At 40.1% G+C, this 12418-nt stretch overlaps 1 protein-coding gene across 2 annotated transcripts in view; it reads right to left on the bottom strand.

Moving 5' to 3' along the window:
• osbpl9 (oxysterol binding protein-like 9) overlaps nucleotides 1-9850 on the bottom strand; it is a 39054-nt gene extending 29204 nt beyond the window's left edge. For both annotated transcript variants that reach the window (XM_030727214.1, XM_030727215.1), the window contains exons 1-2: nucleotides 9721-9850; nucleotides 5086-5136 (exon numbers count right to left, since the gene is read on the bottom strand). In XM_030727214.1, coding sequence (XP_030583074.1) covers nucleotides 5086-5136; nucleotides 9721-9831 — 162 coding nt within the window. In that variant the 5' untranslated portion in view covers nucleotides 9832-9850. The remainder of the gene's footprint in view (nucleotides 1-5085; nucleotides 5137-9720) is intronic.
• Between the last annotated feature and the right edge of the window lie 2568 nt (nucleotides 9851-12418).

Here is a 12418-nt window from a genome sequence, read left to right as displayed (position 1 = left end):
AGATTGGAGAAAGTGAGTGGCAGTTCTCTGGGTGAAAATGCCTTGTAACTCAAATAAACATTCATTATAACCAAGATATGTAGAAGACCACCTAGTTATTATTACCTTATTAATAGTTTTACTGCATATGACGCTGGATAATGTGGCTCCTCTCAAAAAAAGAGCAACAAATCATAACTTTGACTCTATGCCATAACTCACAAATGCACACCTTAAAGCAGATAACTCAAACTGGATCTTCCTTTGGCTTGGAAAAATACTTTTGTGCTCTCCTCTGTAAAACTGGGATATCTTACTATTTGTCAATGATAGAGGAAAACATGAACAACCCCAGGTTTCTTTTCAGCAGCCAAGCTGACAAAGAGACAGGGCACTGTTTTAACTAGTAACGACTTTATGAATTTCTTCAGATAAAATTTTAACCATTAGAGACCAAAATATTCATAGTTTTCCTGCAGACATATCATTAAGTACAGCAACATTAATCTGCTGATATTTAGAATCACTCTCTGACTGATATTTCTAAACTAAATTTAATTTCTTCCTGCAAACCATCAGCATCTCAATTAGACCCCATTCCTATAAGACTGTTCAAAGAAGTCTTATCATTAATTAATGGTTCAATTTATGAAGAGGCTGCATATCACAGGCTTTCAAGGTGGCAGTAATTAAGTCTTTACCTGATCCAGCTTGCTTAGCTAATTATAGACCACTGTCCAACCTTTCTCTTATTTCAAAAATTCTTTAAAGAGTAGCTGAAAAGCAGCAAACCAATCACCTGCAGAACAATAGTTTATTTGAAGAGTTTCATTCAAGTTTCAGAAATTCTCAGGGCACCAGTGAAGGTTACAAATAACGTTATGGCCTCTGACAGTGTTCTTATCTCTGTGCTTGTCCTGCTAGGTCCCAGTGCAACATTCAATACTGTGGACCACAATATTTTACTACAGAGATTAGAATACACTGTTGGTATTAGAGGAAATGAGTTGCAATGATTTGAATCATATCTACAGTAAATGAGGAGTCTTCTTCACACGTGAAAGTTATTTGTGGAACTTCACAGGGTTCTGTGTTAGGACCAGTACTTTTTACATTATAGATTTTTCCCTTAGGCAACATTATTAGAAAGCAATGTATACATTTTCATTGCTATGCAGATGATACCCAGCTATATCCATCTATGAAACCAGATGATAGAAATCAATTAGTTCATTAGTTCATCACCCATCGTTAGTATATCTTTTCTTGGACATAGTATTCCTCTCTCCTCGTCAGTTGGTGTTAGGATGGATCCCCAACTCAACTTGGAACTCCATATAAACCACCTTAGTAAAATCTCATTCTACCACCTTCGCAATATTGCAAAACTCCGCCCTGCCTTAACTCTTCAAGATGCAGAGAAACTGGTCCATGCATTTGTCTCATCCAGACTGGATTACTGTAATGCACTCTTTGTCGGTATCCCCAACAAGAGTCTTCAGAAACTCCAGTACATTCAAAACGCTGCGGCCCGGATACTGAAGGGAGTTTGCAAATATGATCAGATTACACCAACTCTTCAGTCCCTCCACTGGCTTCCTGTTTCTTATAGGATTGACTATAAGGTCGCTCTTCTTACTTATCAATGTGTTTATGGCAATGCCCCTTCCTATCTTAAAGAACTTCTTTCCTTAAAATGTACGGCACGCTCCTCCAGATCGGCTCACGCAAACGCTCTCATTGTACCAAGGATAAATTTACGGACTATGGGTGACCGGGCTTTCTGTGTGGCTGCCCCTCGTCTATGGAACTCACTTCCATCTGAACTGAGAGCGCCTTAAACTTTGGACAGTTTTAGAAAGGGCTTAAAGATTTCTCTTTTTATAAGAGTTTTTAATCTTTGTGCATAAATTTTAGCTATTTTATCTACACCCTGGTGTATTTTAATTTACACTGTGGTCTATTATTTAGTGTGTTTTATATTTTTACTGTTTGTTATAATGTTTTTGTTTTGTAGCACTTTGAAGTTTTTTAAAATGTAAAGTGCATTATAAATTAAAGGTATTATTATTATTATTATTATTATTATTATTATTATTACTTACAGGCACCTCTTAAAGACAAAGGCCTGAATGACCTCTAATTTTCTTCTCCTAAATTCAGACAGACCTGAGGTTATACTTGACCCTAAAAACCTTAGAAGCATGGCCTTTAACCACATATTTAACTCTGGATGACACTACCTTGGCCTCCAAAAACACCGTGATAACTCTTGAGCCATTTTTGATCAGGATATGTCCTTCAAAGCACACATTAAACAAATATGTAGGACTGCTTTCTTTCAATTGTTGAATCTCTCTAAAATCATAAATATCTTGTCTCAGCGCAATGCTGAAAAACTAATTCATGCATTTATTACTTATAGACTGGATTACTGTGATTCATTTTTATCAGGTTATTCTAAACATTCCCTAAAAGCCTCCAGTTAATCCAAAACACTGCAGCGAGAGTACCAACAGGGTTGAGAAAGAAAGAACATATTTCTTCCATATTGGCTTTTCTTCAATGGCTTCCTCTTAAATCCAGAATTGAATTTAAAATCCTTCTCCTCATATATTTGTGGTTATTTGTGGTTCCTAGAGTTTCTAAAAGTAAAAGGGGACGCAGAACCTTCGGCTCTCAGGCTCCTTTCCTTTGGAGCCATCTCCTAGTTTGGATTCAGGAGACAGACACCCTCTTGAATTTAGGATTAGACTCAAGATTTTCCTTTTTGATCAAGCTTATAGTTAAAACTGGATCAGGTGACCCTGAACCATCCCATAGTTATGCTGCCAAAGACTGTTGTGGGACTTCCAGTGGTCTACTGGGATGCAATGAGCATTTATTCTCCACTCCCCTCTTTTCATTTGCCTGGTGTTTATATACTAATGCAGCATGTCATTAAATTTTGTTGTCCCCCCACCCCGTAATGTGTTCTATCCTGTCGCCTCATGTTTCTTTTTTCTGTTCAAAACCAATGGTGGCCACCCTCTAAGGCTGGTTCTGCCGGAGGGTTATTGCTGTTAAAAGGGAGTTTTTCCTTCCTACTGCCACAGTGCTTGCTCATGGGGGGGTTGTCTAATTGTTGGAGTTTTCTCCCAAATACTGTAAGGTCTTTACCTTGCAATATAAAGCATCTTGAGATGACTGTTGTTGTGATTTGGCACTTTATAAATTAACCCAACTTGAATTCAATTGAATATGGTGGAACAGGAGATTATCATCATTGTGCAGCTGACAAATCTGCAGCAACTGTGTGATGCTCTCATGTCAACATAGACCAAAATCTCTGAGAAATGTTTCCTGCAATGTGGAAAATCTATGTCACAAAGAATTAAGCCAGTTCTGAAGGTGAAAAGAGTCCAACCATGTACTAGCAAGGTGCAACTGATGAAGTGGCTGGTCAATGTATAGATGTGGAAAACTCTGGCCATCATAAAATTACTCTTAAACCAAAGAAATTGCATCAAGATCTAAAGCATTAAATATAAAATTTCATGCAATATCTGCCCTACACAGACAAACTAGCTGGCAGTTTTTAGATTTAAAAACATGTTGGCTGTTGAGCTATGATACAAAAACTGCAGCACACTTTTTTGAACACAAGCGTAAAATGCAGCCAGACTGATGACCTCTTTGACAAGGGTTCAATTATTTTGGTGCTGAGTCAGAGTAATAATCAAGCAAATATACCAAATCAACAGTCCTGCTTAGGTTTGGATGGGGGCCTTTTTTCAAGTAGTCTGTTCCTCCTGCAACCAGAAATAATCAATCCTATTGATACAGCACTTTTTTTCTTATAAAAATAGAATTGGCGACTGTCTGACAACTGAGGACTTTGTAAGGTTAGAGCATATTGACCAAATAATCGACCCGGACAATGCAACCCAATCATGACCTGCGCTGATAGGATTAACACAGTTCAGGATGGGGATGCATTGCCCTGCATCCTATCTGATTAAGTCATTTTTTTGTAAAATGTTAAAATCAAAGAGATAATAATCTATCTTGACTGCCATTTCATTGTGTCATAAAATTATGTTGATTTTCTTTGCATAACTATTGAATTTTTTTGAATTGAGGGAAAACTCGGTCTAAAATAATACAACTACAACCAGTATAACACCTGGTTTTTGGAAGATGACACATATAGAGTATGGGAAAAGACTAAAATTAAGCCGAGAATACTCAACAGGTAATGTAAGTCATATCAAATTATCACAATAAACTGAAAGAAAAGGATCCAGTCCTAACTGAAACCATTATCATGTGAATACATATAACTACATGACCTCTTCACAGGTAGTTTCAGAAGATACTTCCTCCTTTCAGTGCTATCTGGCAAACATACAGTGGATGTACAAGTCAGGGATAAACAGGTTTACTTTCAAACACTATCACTTCTGAGTGATATCTACAAGCACAAAGAAACAAGATGCCTTCTCAAAACCTCAGAGTACACCTGAAGGCAACAATGTAATTCATCTCCCAGGGAAGGAGGAACAAATTCTATAAATTTTAGTCAATAGACAGATTTCTACATTTTATGCTTTATGTCTTTGGCGCTTTACATTTAGAAATGAGAGTTCATTCTTTCAAAGCTTTTTTTTTGGGGGGGGGGGGGGGGGGGGGGGGGGGGCTCGAACTTCATTAGGAACCTTCCCTTTACTCCATATATGAAGAAGAAAAATAGACATGTTAATATGACAACTGCTGCTATCTAGTGGACAGTAGCCAAAATATACTGAAAAGGAAAAATACCTTACTGGAATATAGCAGTAGATTTATGAGTATGTCTGCAGGAAACAAGTAAAACTCGTCAAACTAGGTCAACAAATAAGGCAATTTGCAGAGTTATTATCTTCCTGCATGAGGCCCATTAAAGTCAGTTTGTCTCCCTGGAAAACCTGTGTACCTTATGACAGCCTATTTATGGTTCAGAGACTGCACCCTCAAACCAAATCATGTCAGATAATCATGCACATTCCTCCAAAAACACAGATAAAGCAGGCTAGCAAGGACACACAGGAAAACTATCAGGAAGCGGATGGGGTTTGGGACTCTTACCCTGAGTCGCACACAGCCTCTTCTGGATCCTCGCATCATCTTGTCCTTTGACTGTGAACCGATAACACAAAGAGTCAGGGATCAAAACATTTCAAGTATGCAGCATTGAGAGCAGGAGGTGTACTTAAGATAAAGAAATGTAAAAAAATTTTGGGCATGTTTATGTTATCAATACAACAACAGACTAAGTTCCAAAAGTCTTATGAGTCATAACCCTAGAACACTAATATGAGTTTTGTTACTCTTACTTTCAAAGTGGGTGAAAATCACCTGATGTTAATGTTACAGGGTTAATAGAGAAGATTTACTCTAAAATAATAAAAAAAATAAAAACTCAATGACAGCAGACAAGGTGATTGGTGTCTCAACCTAAAGAATTCATGATAACCATATTTTAAAATCTACTTTTTAAAAAAAAGTTTTGCATTTTCTTCTTTCTTGGGGAAACTAATAATGCTCAGAAAAACAAAGAAGATAATCAAGTTTGAGATGGTTTGAACATGTGCAGCTATGGCAGACGTTTACATACACTCATGGGTATGAATATCATGGTAAATTGGGGCTTTTAATGATTTCTTTGAACTGGGTGGAATGATTCAACAGCATACATCTAATGCCTTTAAAAAACAGGAATTGGGTGCACAAATTTGAATTCATTTTGAATTTTCTCTAATCCACCCAGGGTCAAATGTACACACACACACACACACACACACACACACACACACACAATAAGTGGTGCTGAAGGTTCTACAGTGTCTTTTAACCTTACCAGACCAAAGCCTATTAACTTATTGTTAGGAATCATGATTGACTACAACTGGTAGTTTCTCATTGGATTGACCAATACTCAGAACAATGTGAAAGTCCAAGGAACTCGGTGAATATCTAAGAGGGAGAATTGTAGAGTTACACAAGTTGGGAAAGTTTCTTGGAGCGATTTCTAAACAGCTGCAGATTCCAAGATCATCGGTTCAAACAACTGTACATAAGTGCAAGTTATTCAAATGTGCTTTTCCAAGGTCTGGAAGACGACCCAGACTGTGCCCTTCAGATTAGAGGAAATTGGTTAGGATGCTCACGAAATCAGGAACCACCTAGGCTCAAGCCTGCCATGAACTGGAAACTGCTGTAACACCAGTGTCACTATCCACATTGAAGTGAGTTTTGCATCAGCATAGACTGAGAGGGTGCAGGCCAAGAAAGATGTCCCTGCTCCAAAATTGACACCTTTAGCTCAACGAGTCAAATGTCGTCAGGAGAAAAGTTTTATGGTGAGACGAAAAGACTGGGGCATTTGGTCACAATGACAAAAGGTATGTTTAGAGGAGTAAAGTTGACATTTTTAAACTTAAGCACACTGTACCAACTGTTAAGCATGGTGGTGGTAGCATCATGCTCTGGGGTTGTTTTGCTGCCAGTGGCGTTTTGTGCACTGCACAAAGTGGATGGAATAATGAAGGAGGGCTACCTCCAAATTCTTCATCTTCACCTCAAATCAACAGCTAGACAACTGAAACTTGGACATAATTATAGGTTCTAACAGGACCTATAATCCCAAACACACATCAAAACTGTTTTTTTGAATAGACTGAACAGGCTAGCCTTAAGGTGCTAGAATGGCCTTCCCAAAGCCCCGACCTCAACCCTACTGAAAATTTGTGTACTACACTTAAAAGCAGGGTATGTGCCATGAAACCAACCAATTTAAAATCAACTCTACCAATTCTGCCAATAAAACTGGTCAAATATCCAACCAGAATTATGCCAGAAGCTTGTTGATGGCTATCAAAAGCATCTGAACCCTACGAAGTGAGCGCAACAAACCCAAGGTATCTTTCCATTATCTCGATTCACTTACCCTAACATTGTCGATCAGGATAAACAGTCACACGAGTTACACAAGTTGACGTGCAGGGGGAAATTTGGGTTCACATGAAAGGGATGGCGTTGACAGCATCTAACCAATCTAAAAAGGGGCGTTTCACAGGTCATATGACTTTTCTTCCACATATGTAGGACTTTCTTCCATATTAGTACCACCTACTCCAGAGGCATTATCAAATGGTTTTCAAATAAAAATCTATAAAGAAGATTTTGAAAAATATACCAGTAAAATGCAACACTGTTGCCAAAAAGACACTCGATTGATGCCAGAGCAAACTGATAATCTGAAGATTTAGTGCACAGAGTGGTAAAATAAACATTTTAATTCCAGTTTCATTTTATTGCTGGGTGCGCTCTCGGTACTGCTGTAAGGTGACGGCTGCACATTAAAGCTCTGAAACTTTAAACTGGATCTATTTAAACATTTAAAGTTACTGTCCCACAACCTAATAACTGAGACGTGGAAATCACTTCAGTTTCTCAACACATCAAATGAATTTGATGTGTTGAAAGTGTTGAAAGTGAAAATGAAAGTGAAATGAATTTGATTGAACAGGTATTCTTGGTGTGTCCTGTGTTCTGGTAGCTGCAATTCCAGCAGATTAAAATCAAATAACATTTTATAAATTTTCTAAATCACCAAATTATTACATGCACATCCCCATGACAATGCGACACGCAGTTTGTGCTTCATTCAGTGGTTTTAGTAAGGCACGGCTTAACAAACTGCACATATAAAATGTATTCCCCCAGCAGATTAACTATATTACACTTAAAACATGGTGTGAAAACTGAAAACTTTAGACCCTCTTCCTCTCCCCACAGAGGTCCGACTGATCTTCCAGGAATGGTGAAGCTATTTTCTGGAGAACTGATTGCTCAGTAGGTGGTGATTTCATACCTGATGCGCTCTAATGTGGAACTTAACCTGTTCTGGAGCAGGTTAGGTTCACAGCATAAGTTACCATGGCAATGTACCCTGGTAAGAAGTGAACAACCATCGTAGTACAGAAAACCCAGGGTTAACTCTGAAGTTGCCTGGATAAGCTAAAATCCTGCATTGCAATATAGGCCTCTGGTCAAAGTGCAACTTGCTAAGGGACATTTAACGAGAGATTAGTTGGGATGTATGTATACATTTGACCCTGTGTGAATTAGAGAAAATCCAAAATAAATTCAAACTTGTGCACGCAATTCTTGGTTTTTAAAGTTATTAAAGATGTATTCTGTACAATACAGGGGTGGCTGGGGCTCAGGAAGTAGAGCGGGTCATTTACTACTCGGAAGGATGGTGGTTCAATTCCTGGCTGCTCCAGTCTGCATGCCAAAGTGGGCAAGATATTCAACCACGAGTTGCTCCTGATGTGTTCACTGGAGTGTGAATGTGTGCGCAAATGTTAGATAGAAAGCACTTGTATGAATGTGTGTGTCAATGGGTGAATGCAAATGTACATTTACTATTTACCACCCTGGAAAAAGAACAGTTCAAAGAAATCATTAAAAGCCCCAAATTACCGCAACATTCCGGGCATTCATGCCCATGATAAGTGTATGTAAAGTTCTGACCACAACAGTAATGGATATATTGAACAAAGAATGCTATATATGGAGCTGCCAGGCAGGAATAAAAGAAGACCTCAGAGATGCAGTGAAGGAGGACAGGCAGACGGTTGGTATGACAGAAGAGGATGCTAGAGATACGGTGAGATGGAGGTAGGCAATCTGCTGTGATGATCCCTAGATCCCTAAGGGACCAGCCGAAAGCAGAAGAAGAACAGAGTACGAATGGGAGTAATCACACTTCTGATAGCATACTAAAAGGATAATCACAATTAACGAATAGTGAAAAGGCAAGCTACAAACTGATAAAAGATCCACAAGGCCTAACATACAGATGCCATCAATACAACGTTGGATTGCTAATCAGGTTATTTATGACATTGTTTACAGGATTATTAACTGAACCTAAAGCCTTCTCTTAACACCTCAAACCGTCTTTCCACACCTCTGGGTAATTGGGGCAGATTTTTTCTCACACCTCAACCACCATCATTTATCGGGGATCATAGTAATGACTACCATTCTGCAAACTAAAAGACAGTGATGGTTAACAGAGAAGGGCTCGGATTAGTGTGGTTACATCCCTTTAGGCCAACAGAGCCACTAACCTCTCTCACATGAATGGGGGCACTTGGTCTTCATTGCAGCTTGTTTGACTAACCGTGACTATTGCCTGGTTTACAGTCCACATAACATACTAATCAAAGTGCTGGTGAGGTTAACTCTAAGGTTAACGACTGTTCTGCCTTCGCGGTGTCTTGTTAGCTTTTTGGTTAGCAAACCAGTGAACGTTGGACGCTTGGTTAACTGTCGGAACAGAGGTCGTCTCTCCCGCATGCACACAAATTTCTCTCTCTGTCTCCCCTGAAACTTCAAACTATCCACAACTATGTCTACACGAGTCTACGCTTTTTTTTTTGCGTGTAGCTGTGCTAGTTAGCTAGCATGCGGAAGCATGGGAAAAAATGCTACCACCCGATTCGTCAGTCGGTCTTCGAGAGCCGTTGCTATTGGCCAACGTGTGCATCCGTCACCAAAAGACTCGCCTCGCTGTGCCAGCTGTGACTCCCAACTCCTGACAAACACAAGGCCCCTCTCCCACTTCTGCTGACGACCAGCCACAACTTCCACAGTCTAACCTCCTGAACGAAACACGCTGACATTCACAAAAAGCCGAGATGAACGTACCGTGTAGTACGACAGCAGGCCGGCATTGTAGTCCAGAACAAACCAGCGATATTGCCAGCCTTTCATGACGTTAGTCCACTTGCTGAGCGGCCCCTCCATGATGGACGCCATCTTTACAATCGCTGCGGGCGGGGAGGAGTCGGATATGGTGTGGGTCACGGGCGGACGATGAATATGGTACTGATCATAATGATGATTTATAATACTCCATGAACATATTCAGTGTTGGAGAATGCCATTAAAAATGACCATTTAAATTATAAATAAATACATAAATAAATAACTCCCTGAAAATCCAACTAAAAGTAGTGTACAGTGATTTCTATAAGAATAGAATAGAATGCCTTTATTGTCATTATACAGGATGTACAATGAGATTGGAGGATTTTGCTATTATATTATTGAATCGTACTTTTTTTTTTTTTTTTAAATCCACAAGCGTCTGAATTACTGGAGTTCATGTGAAGTACTTCCTATGCTGTTGTAGTTTCATCTATAACAAAAAAGGTAATTATATATACTACAGATGCAATGTTTGCTTTCAGAGTGTTGATGGAGAAATATAGAGAAGGTCAGGAGTTGCACTGTGTCTTTGTGGATCTAGAGAAAGCATATGATTGGGTGCCAGGAGAGGAACTGTAGTACTGCACGAGGAAGTCAGGAATGACAAAGAATTATGTGAGGGGAGGTGCGTGTGACATATGCGTTCACTGTGTGGGTGGGGTTACACCAGGAATCTCCTCTTTTGTTTGCAGTGGTCATGGACAGGTTGGACAGGCTCACGTGAACACTGATCTGTAGTGAGTGTAGGGAGCAGTTGGACAGGAGCCTAGAAAGGTGAAGGTATACTCTGGAGAGAAGGGGAATGAAAGTCAGTAGAAGCAAGACAGAATACATCAATGTGTGTGAATGAGAGGGAGACGGGTGCAACTGTGAAGCCGGAGCAGAGATAGTGAAGGTGGATGAGTTTAAATACCTGGGGTCAAACATCCAAAGCAATGGACAATGCACATGTTGAACAGTTTGGAAAGTTAGTGAGGCAAGGCTGAGATGGACTGGACATGTGCAGAGGAGGGATGGGGGATACTGAACGTGTAGCTCCCAAGCAAGAGGAAGACCACAGGAAAGATTCGTGGATGTAGTGAGGGTTGGTGTAACAGCAAAAGATGCTAGAAATAGGATGAGATGGAGGCATATGATCTCCTGTGGAGACCCCTAAAGGGAGCAGCTGAAAGAAGAAGAAGATAGATCTTTCCAGTTAGGAAGCATAAACCATTGTAAATCCATTTTACCAACTTTGGTGCAAGTGAAAATGACAACAGGTACACTGGAAAGGCAACAATCAGACACCCCCCCAAAAGGTTATGGTTTTGGAGGTAATGTCCACAGACCATTTCTCTCTCCTTCTCACTCCTGACTGATTTCTCTCTAGTTTTGCTTTTTGCTAGTGTCCTTGTCACTCCTCGTAGCATGAAACAGTATCTGCAGCCCACTCAGCTTGTTAAGATAGTCCAGCTCCTCTAGGATGGCACATGCATACATGTCGTCACAAGTAGGTTTGCTGTAACTCCCAGCAAAGTGTGGAGGAGATACCAAGAGATGGGCCGTTACACGAGGAGAGCTGGACAGGGGCATAGAGGGACTTAAAATCAGCAGCAGGACTAGTATCTGTTCCTTTGTGGAAGAAGGAACAGGAGGAGCACTGTAGGTCCAAAGTCCTTTAGTGGGACCTGTGCAGTTCTCATAACAGATGAGAGTACTGGGGCTGTTTCCAGGATTTCTTTAAATGGCACATGGGGGACCCACATTAAATCTGAATGTTTAATCAGAAATAAAATCAGTGTATGAAACTGGTGTATTAAATCTGTACATCAGTAAAGTAATCAAGCAAGTGTACTCAGTTACATTCATGATTCATGCTCTCATCCACTGGTGTTAGGCATTGTAAGATTAACAATACTTGTCCAGTGGCATTGGTGGTGGTGGTGGGGAGACATGCTCCTGGAGAGCAGGTTCACAGTGAGCACGTGGCAGACGTAAAAGAGTCTGGAGGATGAACATTATGCTGCCTGCAACATTATCTAGCATGACTGGTTTGGCAGTGGGTCAGTGATGGTTTGAGAAGGCATGTCCTTGGAAGATGACACAGACCTTCACACGAATGGTACACTGACAGCTTTTAGGTACAGGAATGAAATCCACAGACCACTGTTAGACCTTATTGTGGTGTAGCGGATCCTGGGCATAGTCCTGGTCACAAAGACTGGCCTCATGTGGCTAGAGGATGTAGTCAGTTCCTGGGTGATGAAGGGATTGATTGGCCATCACATTTCCCAGAGCTGAATCCAATTGGGAACCTCTGGGACATTGTATTGTGCACCCAATGCTGCCAAATAGCATCACAGACTGCCCGGTTATTCACTGATGCCCTGATCCAGGTCAGGGAAGATCACTTCCCTTTGACTTTCTAGCACATGCCAGTAAATTCATCAATTAGTAACAGATTTGCCAATTAAACTTTAAACAATTGGACTTGGGCTATTTTGGGACATTTTCTAGACTAAATATGTGATTTATAACCAGCAGAGTATTTGCTGAGGAAGTAATAATCAGTTAATGCCCTGATAGTGTGTCTAGCTGTGAAACAGTTTCTGTTCCACTTGAAATTCACTACAAATAAACCCTCAACCCAAAACAA

This window comes from Archocentrus centrarchus, chromosome 4 (genome assembly GCF_007364275.1).
Source record: "Archocentrus centrarchus isolate MPI-CPG fArcCen1 chromosome 4, fArcCen1, whole genome shotgun sequence".
In the NCBI taxonomy this organism is placed as follows: domain Eukaryota; kingdom Metazoa; phylum Chordata; class Actinopteri; order Cichliformes; family Cichlidae; genus Archocentrus; species Archocentrus centrarchus.
Note: the sequence above shows the minus strand (reverse complement) of the source record. Positions and strands in the feature narration are given on the sequence as shown.